This window comes from Tachyglossus aculeatus, chromosome 21 (assembly GCF_015852505.1).
Source record: "Tachyglossus aculeatus isolate mTacAcu1 chromosome 21, mTacAcu1.pri, whole genome shotgun sequence".
Lineage (NCBI taxonomy): Eukaryota > Metazoa > Chordata > Mammalia > Monotremata > Tachyglossidae > Tachyglossus > Tachyglossus aculeatus.
This window is the reverse complement of record NC_052086.1, coordinates 16538869-16552918: the sequence shown is the minus strand read 5'-3', so window position 1 is coordinate 16552918 and position 14050 is coordinate 16538869. Positions and strand designations below refer to the sequence as shown.

Below are 14050 nucleotides of genomic sequence, written 5' to 3'. Positions count from 1 at the left end.
TGCAGAGCACTGTACTAAGCGCTTGGGAAGTACAAGTTGGCAACATATAGAGACAGTCCCTACCCAACAGTGGGCTCACAGTCTAAAGGACTTTATAGGCTCACTCATCTGTTCAGATGGCTATTTATTTAATCTGTCTGTCTTTTATCCGTCATCTCTGTCATCTATCCAGCTAATCCTTCCCTCTCGAGGCTGTAAACTCGTTGCAATCAATCAATCAATCAATCGTATTTATTGAGCGCTTACTATGTGCAGAGCACTGTACTAAGCGCTTGGGAAGTACAAATTGGCATCACATAGAGACAGTCCCTACCCAACAGTGGGCTCACAGTCTAAAAGGGGGAGACAGGCAGGGAATAATGTGTTTGTTATATTGTTGTAGCGTACTCTCCCAAGCGCCTAGTGCGGTGCTCTGCACACAGTAAGCGCTCAATAAATACGATTGATTGACTCATCTCCCTTCCATTCATTCATTCATTCATTCAATCGTATTTATTGAGCGCTTACTGTGTGCAGAGCACTGTCCACAAATCTTGGCATACTTTCTACCTCCCACATGAATTCAGCAAGTTTTTCCTTTTGAGTCATGAACTCAAGTGCATTGCCTGTGCCGTGGTCTGCACTGGACTAAAGTTACCCTGAAGTTGAATTTCTAAAGACGAGTCTTTCTTAACCTGCAGTGCAAGCTCCCATATTCAGGCTCCTGAGACTTGGGGCAAGTCACTTAACTTCTCTGTGCCTCAGTTACCTCATCTGTAAAATGGGGATGGAGACTGTGAGCCCCACGTGGGACAACCTGATCACCTTGTAACCTCCCTAGTGCTGAGAACAGTGCTTTGCACATAGTAAGCGCTTAATAAATGCCATTATTATTATTATACAATCATATATTTATTATATATTATATGTTATATTAGCATATAATATAATATATAATAACGTAACATAATATATTGTATGTAATATAATTGTATATTATTATAAAATATATTAATTATTATTATATTATAATAATATTATTGTTATTATTATTACTCCTCATATCTGAAAAACTTCAATTTGACCATGGCAATATCTGGGTATCAGTATTGCTTCTGCCTCCTGCGTTCTGTATAATCGAGTCGTTCAGTGATTGTTTTTGACAGCCTGTGAGCTCTTTTGGACTCTTCCGAATTTTTCGAGATTGAATCCATGCTGTACAAGGAGTGAATGCCACTTCAGGGTATCGTATTTTTAGGAGAGTAGGGTTTTTGTTTTTTTGATGGTATGTGGTCAGCGCTCTACTGTGTTTCAGGCACTGTACTAAGCGCTGGTATAGTTACAGCCTACTCAGGATGGATACAGTCCGTTTCCCACACGGGGTTCAGAGTCTTAATTCCCCCTTACTTCCCAAGCGCTTAGTACAGTGCTCTGCACACAGTAAGTGCTCAATAAATACGATTGATGATGATTTTACAGATGAAGTAACTGAGGCCTACAGCAGGCATGTGGCAGAGCCAGGATTAGAACCCAAGTCCTTCTGACTCCCAGGCGTTTGCTCTATCCACCAGGCCACACTGCTCTGTAATTTATTTTCTTCTTTCTTAATTAGTTGAGCCTCCTGGAGAGGGGCGGTGTGCTTATTAAGGGCGGGAAGAGTGTCGAGTAGTAAATATGGGAAGCCTTCCTGTGGGAATCGACCTTAAAGCCCAGTTATTGCCTCTCGACATCATTAAGCTGAGTGTGTGAACCTCATCCTCATTATGATTATCATCATCACTATCAGTGGTATTTGTGGAGCACTTACTGTGTGCAGAGCACTCCCCTAAGCACTTGGGAGAGTACAGTACGACAGAGTTGGTAGACACATTCCCTGCCCACTGTGAGCTTACAGTCTAGGGGAATAGCGTGGCTCAGTGGAAAGAGCACGGGCTTGGGAGTCCGAGGTCATGGGTTCAAATCCCGGCTCCGCCAGTGGTCAGCTGTGTGACTTTGGGCAAGGCACTTGACTTCCCTGTGCCTCAGTTACATCATCTGTAAAAGGGGGATTAAGACTGAGCCCACTTGGGACAACCTGATCACCTTGTATCCTCCCCAGAGCTTAGAACAGTGCTTTGCACATGGTGAGCGCTTAACAAATGCCGTCATCATCATTATTATTATAGAGGGAGACAGATGTTAATATAAATAAATAATTTATAATATCCAGAGCTGTACATCACTGCTTAATTACCAAACTCTGGGATGGGCCTCAGCCTTGGAATACCAGGACTGAAGCCTGTATGAAGGAATTGATTAAGCTCCTTGAGGGTAGGAAACATGTCTGCCAACTCTGTTATACTCTTCCAAGAAGTTACTATGTACACAGTAAGCGCTTTACCATGTACACAGTAAGCGCTTAATAAATACTATCGATTGATTGATCGATCAGGCAGAAACTCCTCACCCTGGGCTTCAAGGCTGTCCATCCCCTGGCCCCCTCCTACCTCACCTCCCTTCTCTCCTTCTCCAGCCCAGCCCGCACCCTCCGCTCCTCCGCCGCTAATCTCCTCACCTTAAGGCCTCGTTCTCGCCTGTCCCACCGTCGACCCCCGGCCCACGTCCTCCCCCAGGCCTGGAATGCCCTCCCTCTGCCCATCCGCCAAGCTAGCTCTCTTCCTCCCTTCAAGGCCCTACTGAGAGCTCACCTCCTCCAGGAGGCCTTCCCACACTGAGCCCCTTCCTTCCTCTCCCCCTCGTCCCCCTTTCCATCCCCCCATCTTACCTCCTTCCCTTCCCCACAGCACCTGTATATATGTATATATGTTTGTACATATTTATTACTCTATTTTACTTGTACATATCTATTCTATTTATTTTATTTTGTTAGTATGTTTGGTTTTGTTCTCTGTCTCCCCCTTTTAGACTGTGAGCCCACTGTTGGGTAGGGACTGTCTCTATATGTTGCCAATTTGTACTTCCCAAGCTCTTAGTACAGTGCTCTGCACATAGTAAGCGCTCAATAAATACAATTGATGATGATTGATTGATTATAGTGCTGTTGGATTACACAGCGCGCCCTCCACCCCATCGCTGCCAGTTGTGCTCTTCCTAGGATCAGAGCAGGAGCAGAAGTGTAATCCAGCGCTTAGTACGTTGCCTGGCACGTAGTAACAAATACCACTATTATTATCATCGTTATTAATAACGATAATAATGAGCAAGTTGACAGGCGTGCCAGACTGCGAGCCCGGTGTGGGACAGGGACCGTGCCCTGCCACATCAAACAGAAACTCGTCACCGTCGGCTTTAAACTCCTCAATCTCCTTGCCCCCTCCAACTTCATCTTGCTCGTCTCCTAATGCAACCCAGCCCGAACACTTTGCTCCTCTAGTACTAACCTTCTCCCTGTACCTCGGTCTCGTCTTAAATCTCACCGCCAACCTCTTGTCCACGTCCTGCCTCCGGCCTGGAATGCCCTCCCTTTTCAAATCCAACAATCACTCTCCCCCTCTTCAAAGCCTTATTAAAGGCCCATCTCCTCCAAGAGGCCTTCCCTGATTTAACCCGCCTTTTCTCTTCTCCCACCCCCTTTACATGTTTTGTCACCTGTCTGCATGTTTTGTTTTGTTGTCTGTCTCCCCCTTCTAGACTGTGAGCCCTTGTTGGGGAGGGACTGTCTCTAAATGTTGCTGACTTGTACTTCCCAAGCGCTTAGTACAGTGCTCTGCACACAGTAAGTGCTCAATAAATACAATTGAATGAATGCTTAGCCCTGACCTCCCCTGGATTCAGCCCCACAACACTTAGGTACCTGTCTGTCTCCCCCGCTAGCCTTTAAGATCGTTTTGGGCAGTGAGTGTGTCTGTTATATTGTTCTCTTCCAAGTGCTTAGTACAGTACACGGTAAGCACTCAATAAATAATAATAATGGTATTCGTTAAGCGCTTACTATGTGCAGAGCACTGTTCTGCGGTATCTGCATACGGTAAGCACTCAATAAATAGTAATAATAATAATGGTATTTGTTAAGCGCTTACTATGTGCAAAGCACTGTTCTAAGCGCTGGGGAGGTTACAAGGTGATCAGGTTGTCCCACGGGGGGCTCACAGTGACAGATGAGGTAACTGAGGCCCAGAGAAGTGAAGTAACTTGCCCAAAGTCACAGAGCTGACAGTTGGCAGAGCAGGGATCGACTGACTAACCGGATTATCTGCTGTCTATCCCAGTGCTTAGTACAGTGCTTGGCGCACAGAGCTTAACAAATACTACAGTTATTTTTATTGCTTGCGGAACCTATTTATGGTCGAAGCAACTGTGGCATAGTGCCTTAGTGCTGTGAGCTGGCAGAGAGTTGCCTCAGTAGCCCCTTGCCATCCTTGTTGCCCGCGTTAGTAGTTAGGGTCCTATTGGCCCTGCTACCTCAGAGGTGCCAGACTCAGAAACCTTCATCAATGATGGGCTGAGCCCCAACATGTTCAAATCCCTGCTCAGTCACTTGTCTGCTGTGTGACCTTGTCCAAGTCACTTCACTTCTCAGTGCCTCAGTTACCTCATCTGTCAAACAGGGACTAATCCTGTGAGCCCCATGTGGGACATGACTGTGTCCAACCAGATTAGCTCGTATCTACCCCAGTGCTTAGGACAGTGCCTGGCACATAGTAAGTGCTAAACAAATGCCAATTTTAAAAAGTGAAAAAGAAACAGGCATTCTTCTCCCAGGTCATGGCATAGTGGATAGAGCGCAGGCCTGGGAGTGAGAAGGTTATGGGTTCTAATCCCGGCTCTGCCGCTTGTCTGCTGTGTGGCCTTGGGCAAGTCACTTAATTTTTCTGTACCTCAGTTACCTCATCTGTAAAATGGGGATTAAGACCGTGAGCCCCAGGCGGGACAGGGACTATGTGCAACCCGATTTGCTTGTATCCACCCCAGTGCTTAGTACAGTGCCTGGCACATAGTGCTTAACAAATACTATTATTATTATTCTCATCATCTGATTCCCAGGCTCAGGCCCTTCCCATCAGTGCACTTTAACATGCCAGCCAGTGATATGGACCTTGGGAAAAATACAATGTAATCATAAATGGCAACATCTAGCTAGTGAACTCCAGACTTCCATTAATGTTGGTGTTGTAAATTGTACCCACTGCCCAGCGTACTGTGTTCACGTGCGTACTAAACCTCACACGTAATATACTTTCCTGCCATGGCAAAGACAGGGTCTAAACGTTGGCCTTGAGCTATCTCTGAAGTTAAGCAGACTTTGAAAGCCTCCCCGGGGAACAGATTCTAAAGCTTAACAGTGTGATTTTTTTTTTTTTCCAGCTCTCATGAGGTGGGTTCCAGAAGGATTTTGCATTTCCCTCTCTGTTCTCCTGGGTTGCTTGTCTTCAGTCTGATCTGATTTTCCATTTTGTCTTTCTCCAGGAAGAAAATGTCATCCTTTAATCCTTGCTGCTCCATTTCACACGAGCTCCTCTTTCTTCACCAAAGACTATTACCAGATATTAGGAGTGCCCCGCACTGCCAGCCAGAAGGAAATCAAGAAGGCCTATTACCAGGTGTGTACAATAATAATAATGGCATTTATTAAGTGCTTACTATGTGTATAGCACTGTTCTAAGCGCTGGGGAAGTTACAAGGTGATCAGGTTGTCCCACAGGGGGCTCACAGTCTTCATCCCCATTTTACAGATGAGGTAACTGAGGCCTAGAGAAGTGAAGTGACTTGCCCAAAGTCACACAGCTGACAATTGGCGGAGCCGGGATTTGAACCCATGACCTCTGACTCCAAACCCGGGCTCTTTCCACTGAGCCAGGCTGCTTCTCCATGCTAACTAATGCTGGGTTATCTGGGCGGGGACCCTAAAAAGGATGACAACAGTCTCGTGACTTTTATTTTGATCAATCCTTTTCGAGTATTCAAAAGTCCAGGAGGAATCATTAGAAGAAATTCTGACAAAGGGCTGTTTTTCTTAACCTTGGGACTAGGACATTATCACTGTTGGGCACTCACACTACAGAGCCAATTATCAGTTTCTCGGGGGTTGATATTTTACACTTTAAATTACTCAGGCCCTTCTCTGTCTCCCACCTTTGATTTGCCTCTTGTACACTTAATGCTATTTTAGTAACTTCTCTAAGTAGGACAGGGATGGGAAGGGAGCGTAATTTTTACCTATTATTAGTAGTAATAATAATAACAATAATAATTGTGGCATTTGTTAAGCACTCACTATGGGCCAGCCATTGTACTGAGCGCCGGGTGGATGCAATCAAATCAGATTGGACACAGTCCCTGTCCCACATGGGGCTCGCAGTCTTAATATGAGGCTCAGAGAAGTGAAGTGACTTGCCCGAGGCGTCACAGCAGACGAGTGGCAGAGCTGGGATTAGAACCCAGGTCCTTCTGATGCCTTAGCCTGTGTGCTATCCACTAGGCCACACTGCTGCTCTCTATGTTGTGTTTTATTTCACTTCAGCGTTGGTTTTGGAGCACAGAGCATGGGCTTGGGAGTCAGAGGACATGGGTTCTAATCCTGCCACCGCCACTTGTCCGCTGTGTGAACTTGGGCAAGTCACTTCTCTGTACCTCAGTTACCTCATCCGTAAAATGGGGATTAGAAGTATAAGCCCCGTATGGGACAACCTGATTACCCTGTATCTACGCCAGCGCTTAGAACAGTGCTTGGCACGTAGTAAGTGCTGAACAAATACCATATTTATTATTATTACGTTTTCAAGGAACGTAACCCAATCATCTTGGGAGTGAACCTGTATTTTGAAATCCTGGATGAAAAGCTACATTAATTCAACATCCTAAGGCATTGTTAGTAGTGAAAGTATCCAAAGAATATCTAATCATGTCATGCAGCTGTAATAGGTTTTTGGACAGTTTACCTTTGGAATGAAAAATAACTAGGTTCAATGCAAAAAAAACCCCAACAAACCAACTATCAAAGCGGAGCAAAGTCAGTAAGGTCCCTTTTGAGTTGAAATGATGGACTGTTGAGACACAAGCACACTTTTTCTAATTTTATATTAAAACCGTGACTTATTATTCTTGAATGCTGATTTGTCAGTAAATTTAGTACGGTGTCCGAGTACTTAGCACAGTGCTTGGCACTTAGCCAAGAGCACGGGGTTCAGAGGACCTGGGTTCTAATTCTGGCTCCACTGCCTGTGTGTGTGACCTCAGGTAAGTTAGTTAACTTTTCACCACCTCAGTTTCCTCATCTGTACAATGGGGTGTACTTCCCAAGCGCTTAGTATGTGCTCTGCACACAGCGCTCAATAAATACGATTGAATGAATGAATGATTAAATTCCTGTCCTGTCTCTTACTTAGACTCTGGGGCCCATGTGGGACAGGGATTACCTTGTATCTACCTCCAGGGTTTAGAACAGCGCTTGCCACCTAATAGGCACTAATCAATCAATCAATCAATCAATCGTATTTATTGAGCGCTTACTATGTGCAGAGCACTGTACTAAGCGCTTGGGAAGTACAAATTGGCAACACATAGAGACAGTCCCTACCCAACAGTGGGCTCACAGTCTAAAAGGGGGAGACAGAGAACAGAACCAAACATACCAACAAAATCAAATAAATAGGATAGAAATGTACAAGTAAAATAAATAAATAAATAAATAAATAGAGTGATAAATATGTACAACCATATATACATATATACAGGTGCTGTGGGGAAGGGAAGGAGGTAAGATTGGGGGGGATGGAGAGGGGGACGAGGGGGAGAGGAAGGAAGGGGCTCAGTCTGGGAAGTCAATACGATAATAATAATTATTATTCATAAGCACGTGAACTTCAGTTTGAAAAGGTGAATAAAGAAACCCTTTAAGCTCTGGATGGCCGGAAAGCCGGTGAAATAAACGGACCCATTTGGCTAGTGGAAAATAGGTTGGGTGGAGAACCTGCTCCACCTCGCCTGACCAGTTTGTCATTAAGATCAGTATTGCTTCAAGTTAACTCTCACTGGAACTGGGTTTGCCATCCCCAGGATATGCCAGGGGAATGCCCGTTAGGCCACTGTAGTTGGCACACCTGTTGCCCGCATGCTGCATCAGGCCTTCCCCATGCCCTACCCCGTCTGCTCCCATTTCCACTTGATGAGCAAGGGGGGGAACACCTTCTGCCGAGAGCCCGGAGGACACGATCACCCATCTTCTCTGACTCCCTTGGCTTGGCTTGTGACAGCGAAAACTCCGTTCGTCACTGGCCACAATGTACCCTCGCACACGGAGGCTGGGGTGCTTAAAAGAAATGTTTTGGGCATTACAAAATTCACGTCAGTGTACTGATCTAGGAGACATAACTTTTTTATTTTTATTCTTTGAAATGTAGTTGTGCGTTCCGTAGTATCAGAGTGAGATTTTTTTTTTCTCAACTGAAATAGAAGTCTGTCAGTCCAAACTTTTGGGTCCAAAAGAGTTTATGACACAGTGTGTTGTGCAGCGTTGTAAATGGATACGGCATGATAAGAGGTTTTTATGTTTTTCTTAGCTTGCCAAGAAATATCACCCAGATACCAATAAGGATGATCCTCAGGCCAAGGAGAAATTTTCACATCTGGCAGAAGCCTATGAGGTAATCTGACTGGTGTAAGTCAACAACGCTGTGGTCTGTTGGTTTTTACTGTCTCTCTCTCTCAAGCCGCTGTCACTCTACTGACTTCAAGAGATAAATCCTCATGAATTTACAAGCCTCATCCTCCAAGAGGTGACAGTAGCCTCCTCAGTTAGTGAGGGCACAGCCAGAGCAGCAAATATGGAAGATGGTTTGGATGGCATTACGGGGGAAAGGGACTGGGAGGTCATCATGAGGGTAGTTTGAAAAGGCAGGGCCCTGACAGAGAGAAATGGGCATTTGCTGTCTGTTGTACGTAAGGCAGTGTTCCCTAGACAGAGCTGGCCTTGCAAATCCCAGGCCTTTAGCTCAGGGCTACTGTGCATCTTCCCCTTCCCTGTTCCCAGTGGCAATTTTTGAGATTTAAACATATGGCTTTAGGAAAGGGGGTAACCCCCAGGGATTCCTCTGGGGCTGTAGAACAGGAGTAGGATCTGCTCTAGTTCTCCTTTTTCCCTAAAATCTCCCGTCACTTTAGGTGAGACAGAAGGTGGGAGCCGCCAGAGGCGAGGACTTAAAACGGGGGCCGGGGCGAGAGCCTAGGCCACGCTGCTTCTCTGACCCGTTCCCGGCCTCTAGGACGGCCCAGACAGGCACAGGACTGATCCTATAAACCAGAAATTGTGGCTCAGGGGTCTAATGGTGATCCAGGCAGAGTTTTTGAAATCCCAGTCTTTTTGAAGAGACAGTCCTCTTGCTGTGGTTGGAGAGAGAGTGTTGGGGGGCGGGGGCGTGGTGGCAAGGGGTGAAGCTAAGGATTGCCCAGTAACTGGTAACCTAGAAATCCTAGATACCGTATCTTCAGTTAGTATAAATTTGAAGGGCAGTCAGTTCTGTCACATTGCATGATTTGAGTGAGCATTTTGGGTAAAGCGCAATGACAGAATTGGGGAACATTCCTCTGACAACATGCATCTGTCCTGAGGAATCGCAATGCCACGTCAGAAGACAGAAGCTTTATTGAAGGCACATCTCCCAGAAGCCTTCCCTGACACTCCATTCCTCCCTTCCTCCTCCCCTCTTCTCCCAATCCCTTTTGCGCCCCCCTTACTTGCTCCTTCATTCATCCTCCCTCCCATCCTCACAGCACATATATATATATATATATATCCTTAATTTATTTGTCTATTTTATATGAATGTCTATCTTCCCCTCTCGACAGCAAGCTCGTTATGGGCAGGAATGTGTGTTTGTTGTTATATTGTATTCTCCCAAGTGCTTAGTACAGTGCTTTGAACACAGTAAGTGCTCAATAAGTACGATCAAATGAATGAATGACATGGCTGTGGGCAAGCATGGCGCAGAAGGCACAGGGTTAGTGCTCAGATGTCAGTTTTCCTTACTCCGGAGTCCTACCGGAATCCAACCCTTACATTAGAGAAGGAGTACCCACTGTGTTGGTCTTCAAAGAATTATGCCTCCTAACATAAGAGCAAAGCAGGCGCTCATACTTGTTTTGCTTTCTGGTGCCCACTAAATAAATTCAGTTGGCAAGTTATATCCAATGCTAAATGTCGGCCAAGAGTTGTTGGCTTCAATACTTTGCCGGAATTATATTTTGTCTTTAACTAGAACTGTCAATGCAGTAGCCATTGAAAGTATCTTTAAAAAAAAGGTCCTTTGGGCAAGCCCCCTAATATTACTGCCTTCTGTTTAATTTGCAGGTATTAAGCGATGAAGTGAAACGAAAGCAGTACGATACGTATGGCTCCGCGGGCTTTGATCCTGGAACGGGAGGCTCTGGGCAGAACTATTGGCGAGGAGGCCCTAGTGTTGACCCGGAGGAGCTCTTCAGGAAAATCTTTGGGGAGTTTTCCGGTTCTTCCTTTGGAGATTTCCAGAGTGTGTTCGATCAGCCTCAGGAGGTGAGGATTATGTGGCCCGCCCTGGGATGTGTCAGGAAATGGAAATACGATAGAATCCAGTGGGTGTCCTGATCAGTGTGGTGACAGGTCAGCTTAATTGGGATCATTTACACTGAGCTGTTTTGTTGCAGTGGTATTTCAGTACTCAGCAATAATAATAATAATAATAACAACAACAATAATGGTATTTGTTAAGCGCTTACTATGTGCAAAGCACTGTTCTAAGTGCTGGGGAGGTTACAGGGTGATCAGGTTGTCCCACGGGGGCTCACAGTGTTAATCCCCATTTTACAGATGAGATAACTGAGGCACAAAGAAGTTAAGTGGCTTGCCCAAAGTCAGCTGACAGATGGCGGAGCCGGGATTTGAACCCATGACCTCTGACTCCAAAGCCCGTGCTCTTTCCACTGAGCCACGCTGCTTCTCCTACAGCTGTGATGCTTCTACACATACATTTACATAATAATAATAATAATGTTGGTATTTGTTAAGCGCTTACTATGTGCCAGACACTGTTCTAAGCGCTGGGGTAGATACAAGGTAATCAGGTTGCCCTACGTGGGGCTCACAGTCTTCATCCCCATTTTACAGATGAGGACACTGAAGCCCAGAGAAGCAAAGTGACTTGCCCAAGGTCACACAGCTGACAAGTGGCGAGGGCGGGATTAGAACCCATGGCCTGTGACTTCCAAATCTGGGTTCTTGCCACTGAGCCACGCTGCTTCTCTACATATTACAGTAATTTAGATATTGAAAGCTGAGATGCTGTAATCGCAAACCAGTTCATTCTCCTCTCTGACCCTGATTTGTCAAATCATCACGCCGTTTTTGGAAAATGAAAAGGTCAAACACGGGACTTACATTGCGGTTTCAAATCACGTGAAAATTTCAGGCTTGAACAGAGTTTTGCCTAGGAATGTCAGTTCGTTGAAATTTGAACTCTGTTGTTTTCAGAAGGTCTTTACCCAACTGGAAGAGATCAGTAATTCAGTTGCGCCGTTGGCTGTTCATTACCGTATACGTACTGCACCTCGCCCTTGCTTTGATGAGGTTTCGAGGGGAAGGATTTCTTCAGGAAATTTATTCTATTTTCTTTCTATTTCTATTTATTTTATTTTGTTAGTATGTTTGGTTTTGTTCTCTGTCTCCCCCTTTTAGACTGTGAGCCCACTGTTGGGTAGGGACTGTCTCTATATGTTGCCAACTTGGACTTCCCAAGCGCTTAGTACAGTGCTCTGCACACAGTAAGCGCTCAATAAATATGATTGATTGATTCAGGAGAGAATGGGTTGAACAGTGTTTGCCAGAGATCGATTAAATGTCCAGTCCTGTCTCTTACTGTGTTTAGTACATCATGGAGTTGACATTCATTCAAGCTGCAAAGGGAATTAACAAGGAGTTCACCGTGAGCATGAACGATACTTGTCAGCGATGTGATGGCAAAGGAAACGAACCTGGCACCAAAGTGCAACAGTGCCATTACTGCAATGGCACCGGCATGGTAAGAGCTGATTTTAAGTTGATCCTCATTTTTACCACGAACTGCTCACCTCTGGACTTTCCTCGAATAATCAATCAATGGTATAACAATATAACAGACGCATTTCCTGTCCGTAACAAGCTTACAGTCTAGAGTGGGAGACTGACATTAATATAAATAAATCAAATCAATAGTGCTGCGGAGCAGAGGATGAATAAATGGAGCAAGTCGGGGCGACGCAGAAGAGAGTAGGGGAAAAGGAAAGGAGGGCTTAGTCAGGGAAGGCCTCCTGGAGGAGATGTGCCTTCGATAAGGCTTTGAAAGGGGAGGGAGTTTACAGTCTAGAGCATCAAAATCTCTCCACTGTGTTTCCCAGGCAAGGCCCATCCTTTCCCATCCTTTGGTTTAGATGATCAACAACGTGGCTGAAAAATGATTTTCCCCCCAAATAGAAACAAACATAATCAAGAGGAGGAGGACTGGCAGGCTGCTCCTCTCTGCACCCCACCTTTAGTTCAGAATATCCACATTCCGGTCTTGCCTTAGGGACCAAGTCCACGCATCTCCGCGTAGGAAACCAGGCGACTTTCAACTTCCTGCAGATAAGCTGGCAGCGAAGGTGGCCGTAACAGTTCTGACTGAAGTAGAGAAAGATGATTTGCTATTACAAGAATTTTTAATCACCCAGGCCAAATTTTTGCATTTACAACAGAGCGTCGCTCTGCCCGCTTTCAAAGCCTTATTATACCACATCTCTTCCAAGAGACCTTCCCTGACTAAGCCTTCTTTTCCCCTACTGGGCTGTACCCTATAAGCATTAGATAACTCACCCCCATCCTCAGCCCCACACCACTTATGTACATATGCATAATTTAATTTAATGTCAGCTTCCCCTCTAGATTTGTAAGCTCATTCTGTTGTACTGTACTTTACCAAGCGCTTAGTACAGTGCTCTACTCAAAGTGAGCACTCAATACATACCTCTGATTGATTGATTGTTGTATGTTCTGAGTGGGTGATGTGATTTTTCGTGACTGATCTTGGCCGTGTAGAATCCTCTGAAATTCCTTGGGAGAGGAGCTGGGTCAATTCTGGCAGGAATTAAGAAGAAAGTGGTTCACCATTGCTTTCCCAAATGATATTTTGGATATGATACCGGGGGGTCCCCTTAAAATGTAGAATGGTTTCGCCCCCAGGAAGCAATCCCAAAAGTGCACAAACGGTGCACTCTTCACTCTGGACTGTGAGCTCATCTCTAGACTACAGTGCTTTGCACACAGTAAGCGCTCAATAAATACGACCGAATGAGTGCACATTCCAAGAGGCTTGAAATTTAAAGGCTGCTCCCTAGACATGGAAGGTGATTCCCTTTCGCCACTCCTTCCCAATCAACAGGAAACCATAAACACCGGCCCCTTCGTGATGCGCTCGACGTGCCGGCGATGCGGCGGCCGCGGGGCCATCGTGACGACGCCCTGCGTCATGTGCCGAGGAACGGGACAGACCAAGCAGAAGAAGAAGGTGGTGATCCCCGTCCCAGCAGGTCGGTTCTTACGGTCTCGACAGTCCTGCCGTGGGGACGACCAGGTGGGGGGTGATGGATGAGGCGGGGGAGAGCCGGAGTGCTCGAGTGCTGGCTCATTACCTTGGCGGCTGATGAATCGACGATGCCCTTTCATTCTTTCCTCTAAAGACGTCGTTCAAAAGAACGACTCCTCAGTTGTGTCAGGTCCTCTGGGGTATCTTTAGGGGCGGTTCCCAATTCAGGCAGTGTGTCTTCTGGTGAACAGGGGCCCAAGTTTCTGGCAATGGCTAGGGGGTAGAGAGTAACACCCCTCACGGATCACTTGCGAATCAGTCTAGGCTGTAGAAAGAGGACTTTTGAACTTTGAGAAGCAATGTGGCCTAGTGGACAGAGCACAGGCTTGGAAGTCAGAAGACCTGGGTTCTAATCCCGGCTCTGCCACTCGTCTGCTTTGTGACTTTGAGCAAGTCACTCAACTTCTCTGTGCTTCAGTTACCTCATCTGTAAAATGGGAATTAAGACTCTCAGCCCCATGTGGGCCAGAGACTGTGTCCCACCCGATTACTTCGTATCTACCCCA

At 45.9% G+C, this 14050-nt stretch overlaps 1 protein-coding gene across 1 annotated transcript in view; it reads left to right on the top strand.

Annotated features, from left to right (window-relative positions):
• DNAJA3 (DnaJ heat shock protein family (Hsp40) member A3) overlaps positions 1-14050 on the top strand; it is a 49736-nt gene that overhangs the window by 7722 nt on the left and 27964 nt on the right. Inside the window, exons 2-6 of the mRNA XM_038762731.1 lie at positions 5386-5519; positions 8478-8561; positions 10265-10465; positions 11814-11966; positions 13341-13488. Coding sequence (XP_038618659.1) covers positions 5386-5519; positions 8478-8561; positions 10265-10465; positions 11814-11966; positions 13341-13488 — 720 coding nt within the window. The remainder of the gene's footprint in view (positions 1-5385; positions 5520-8477; positions 8562-10264; positions 10466-11813; positions 11967-13340; positions 13489-14050) is intronic.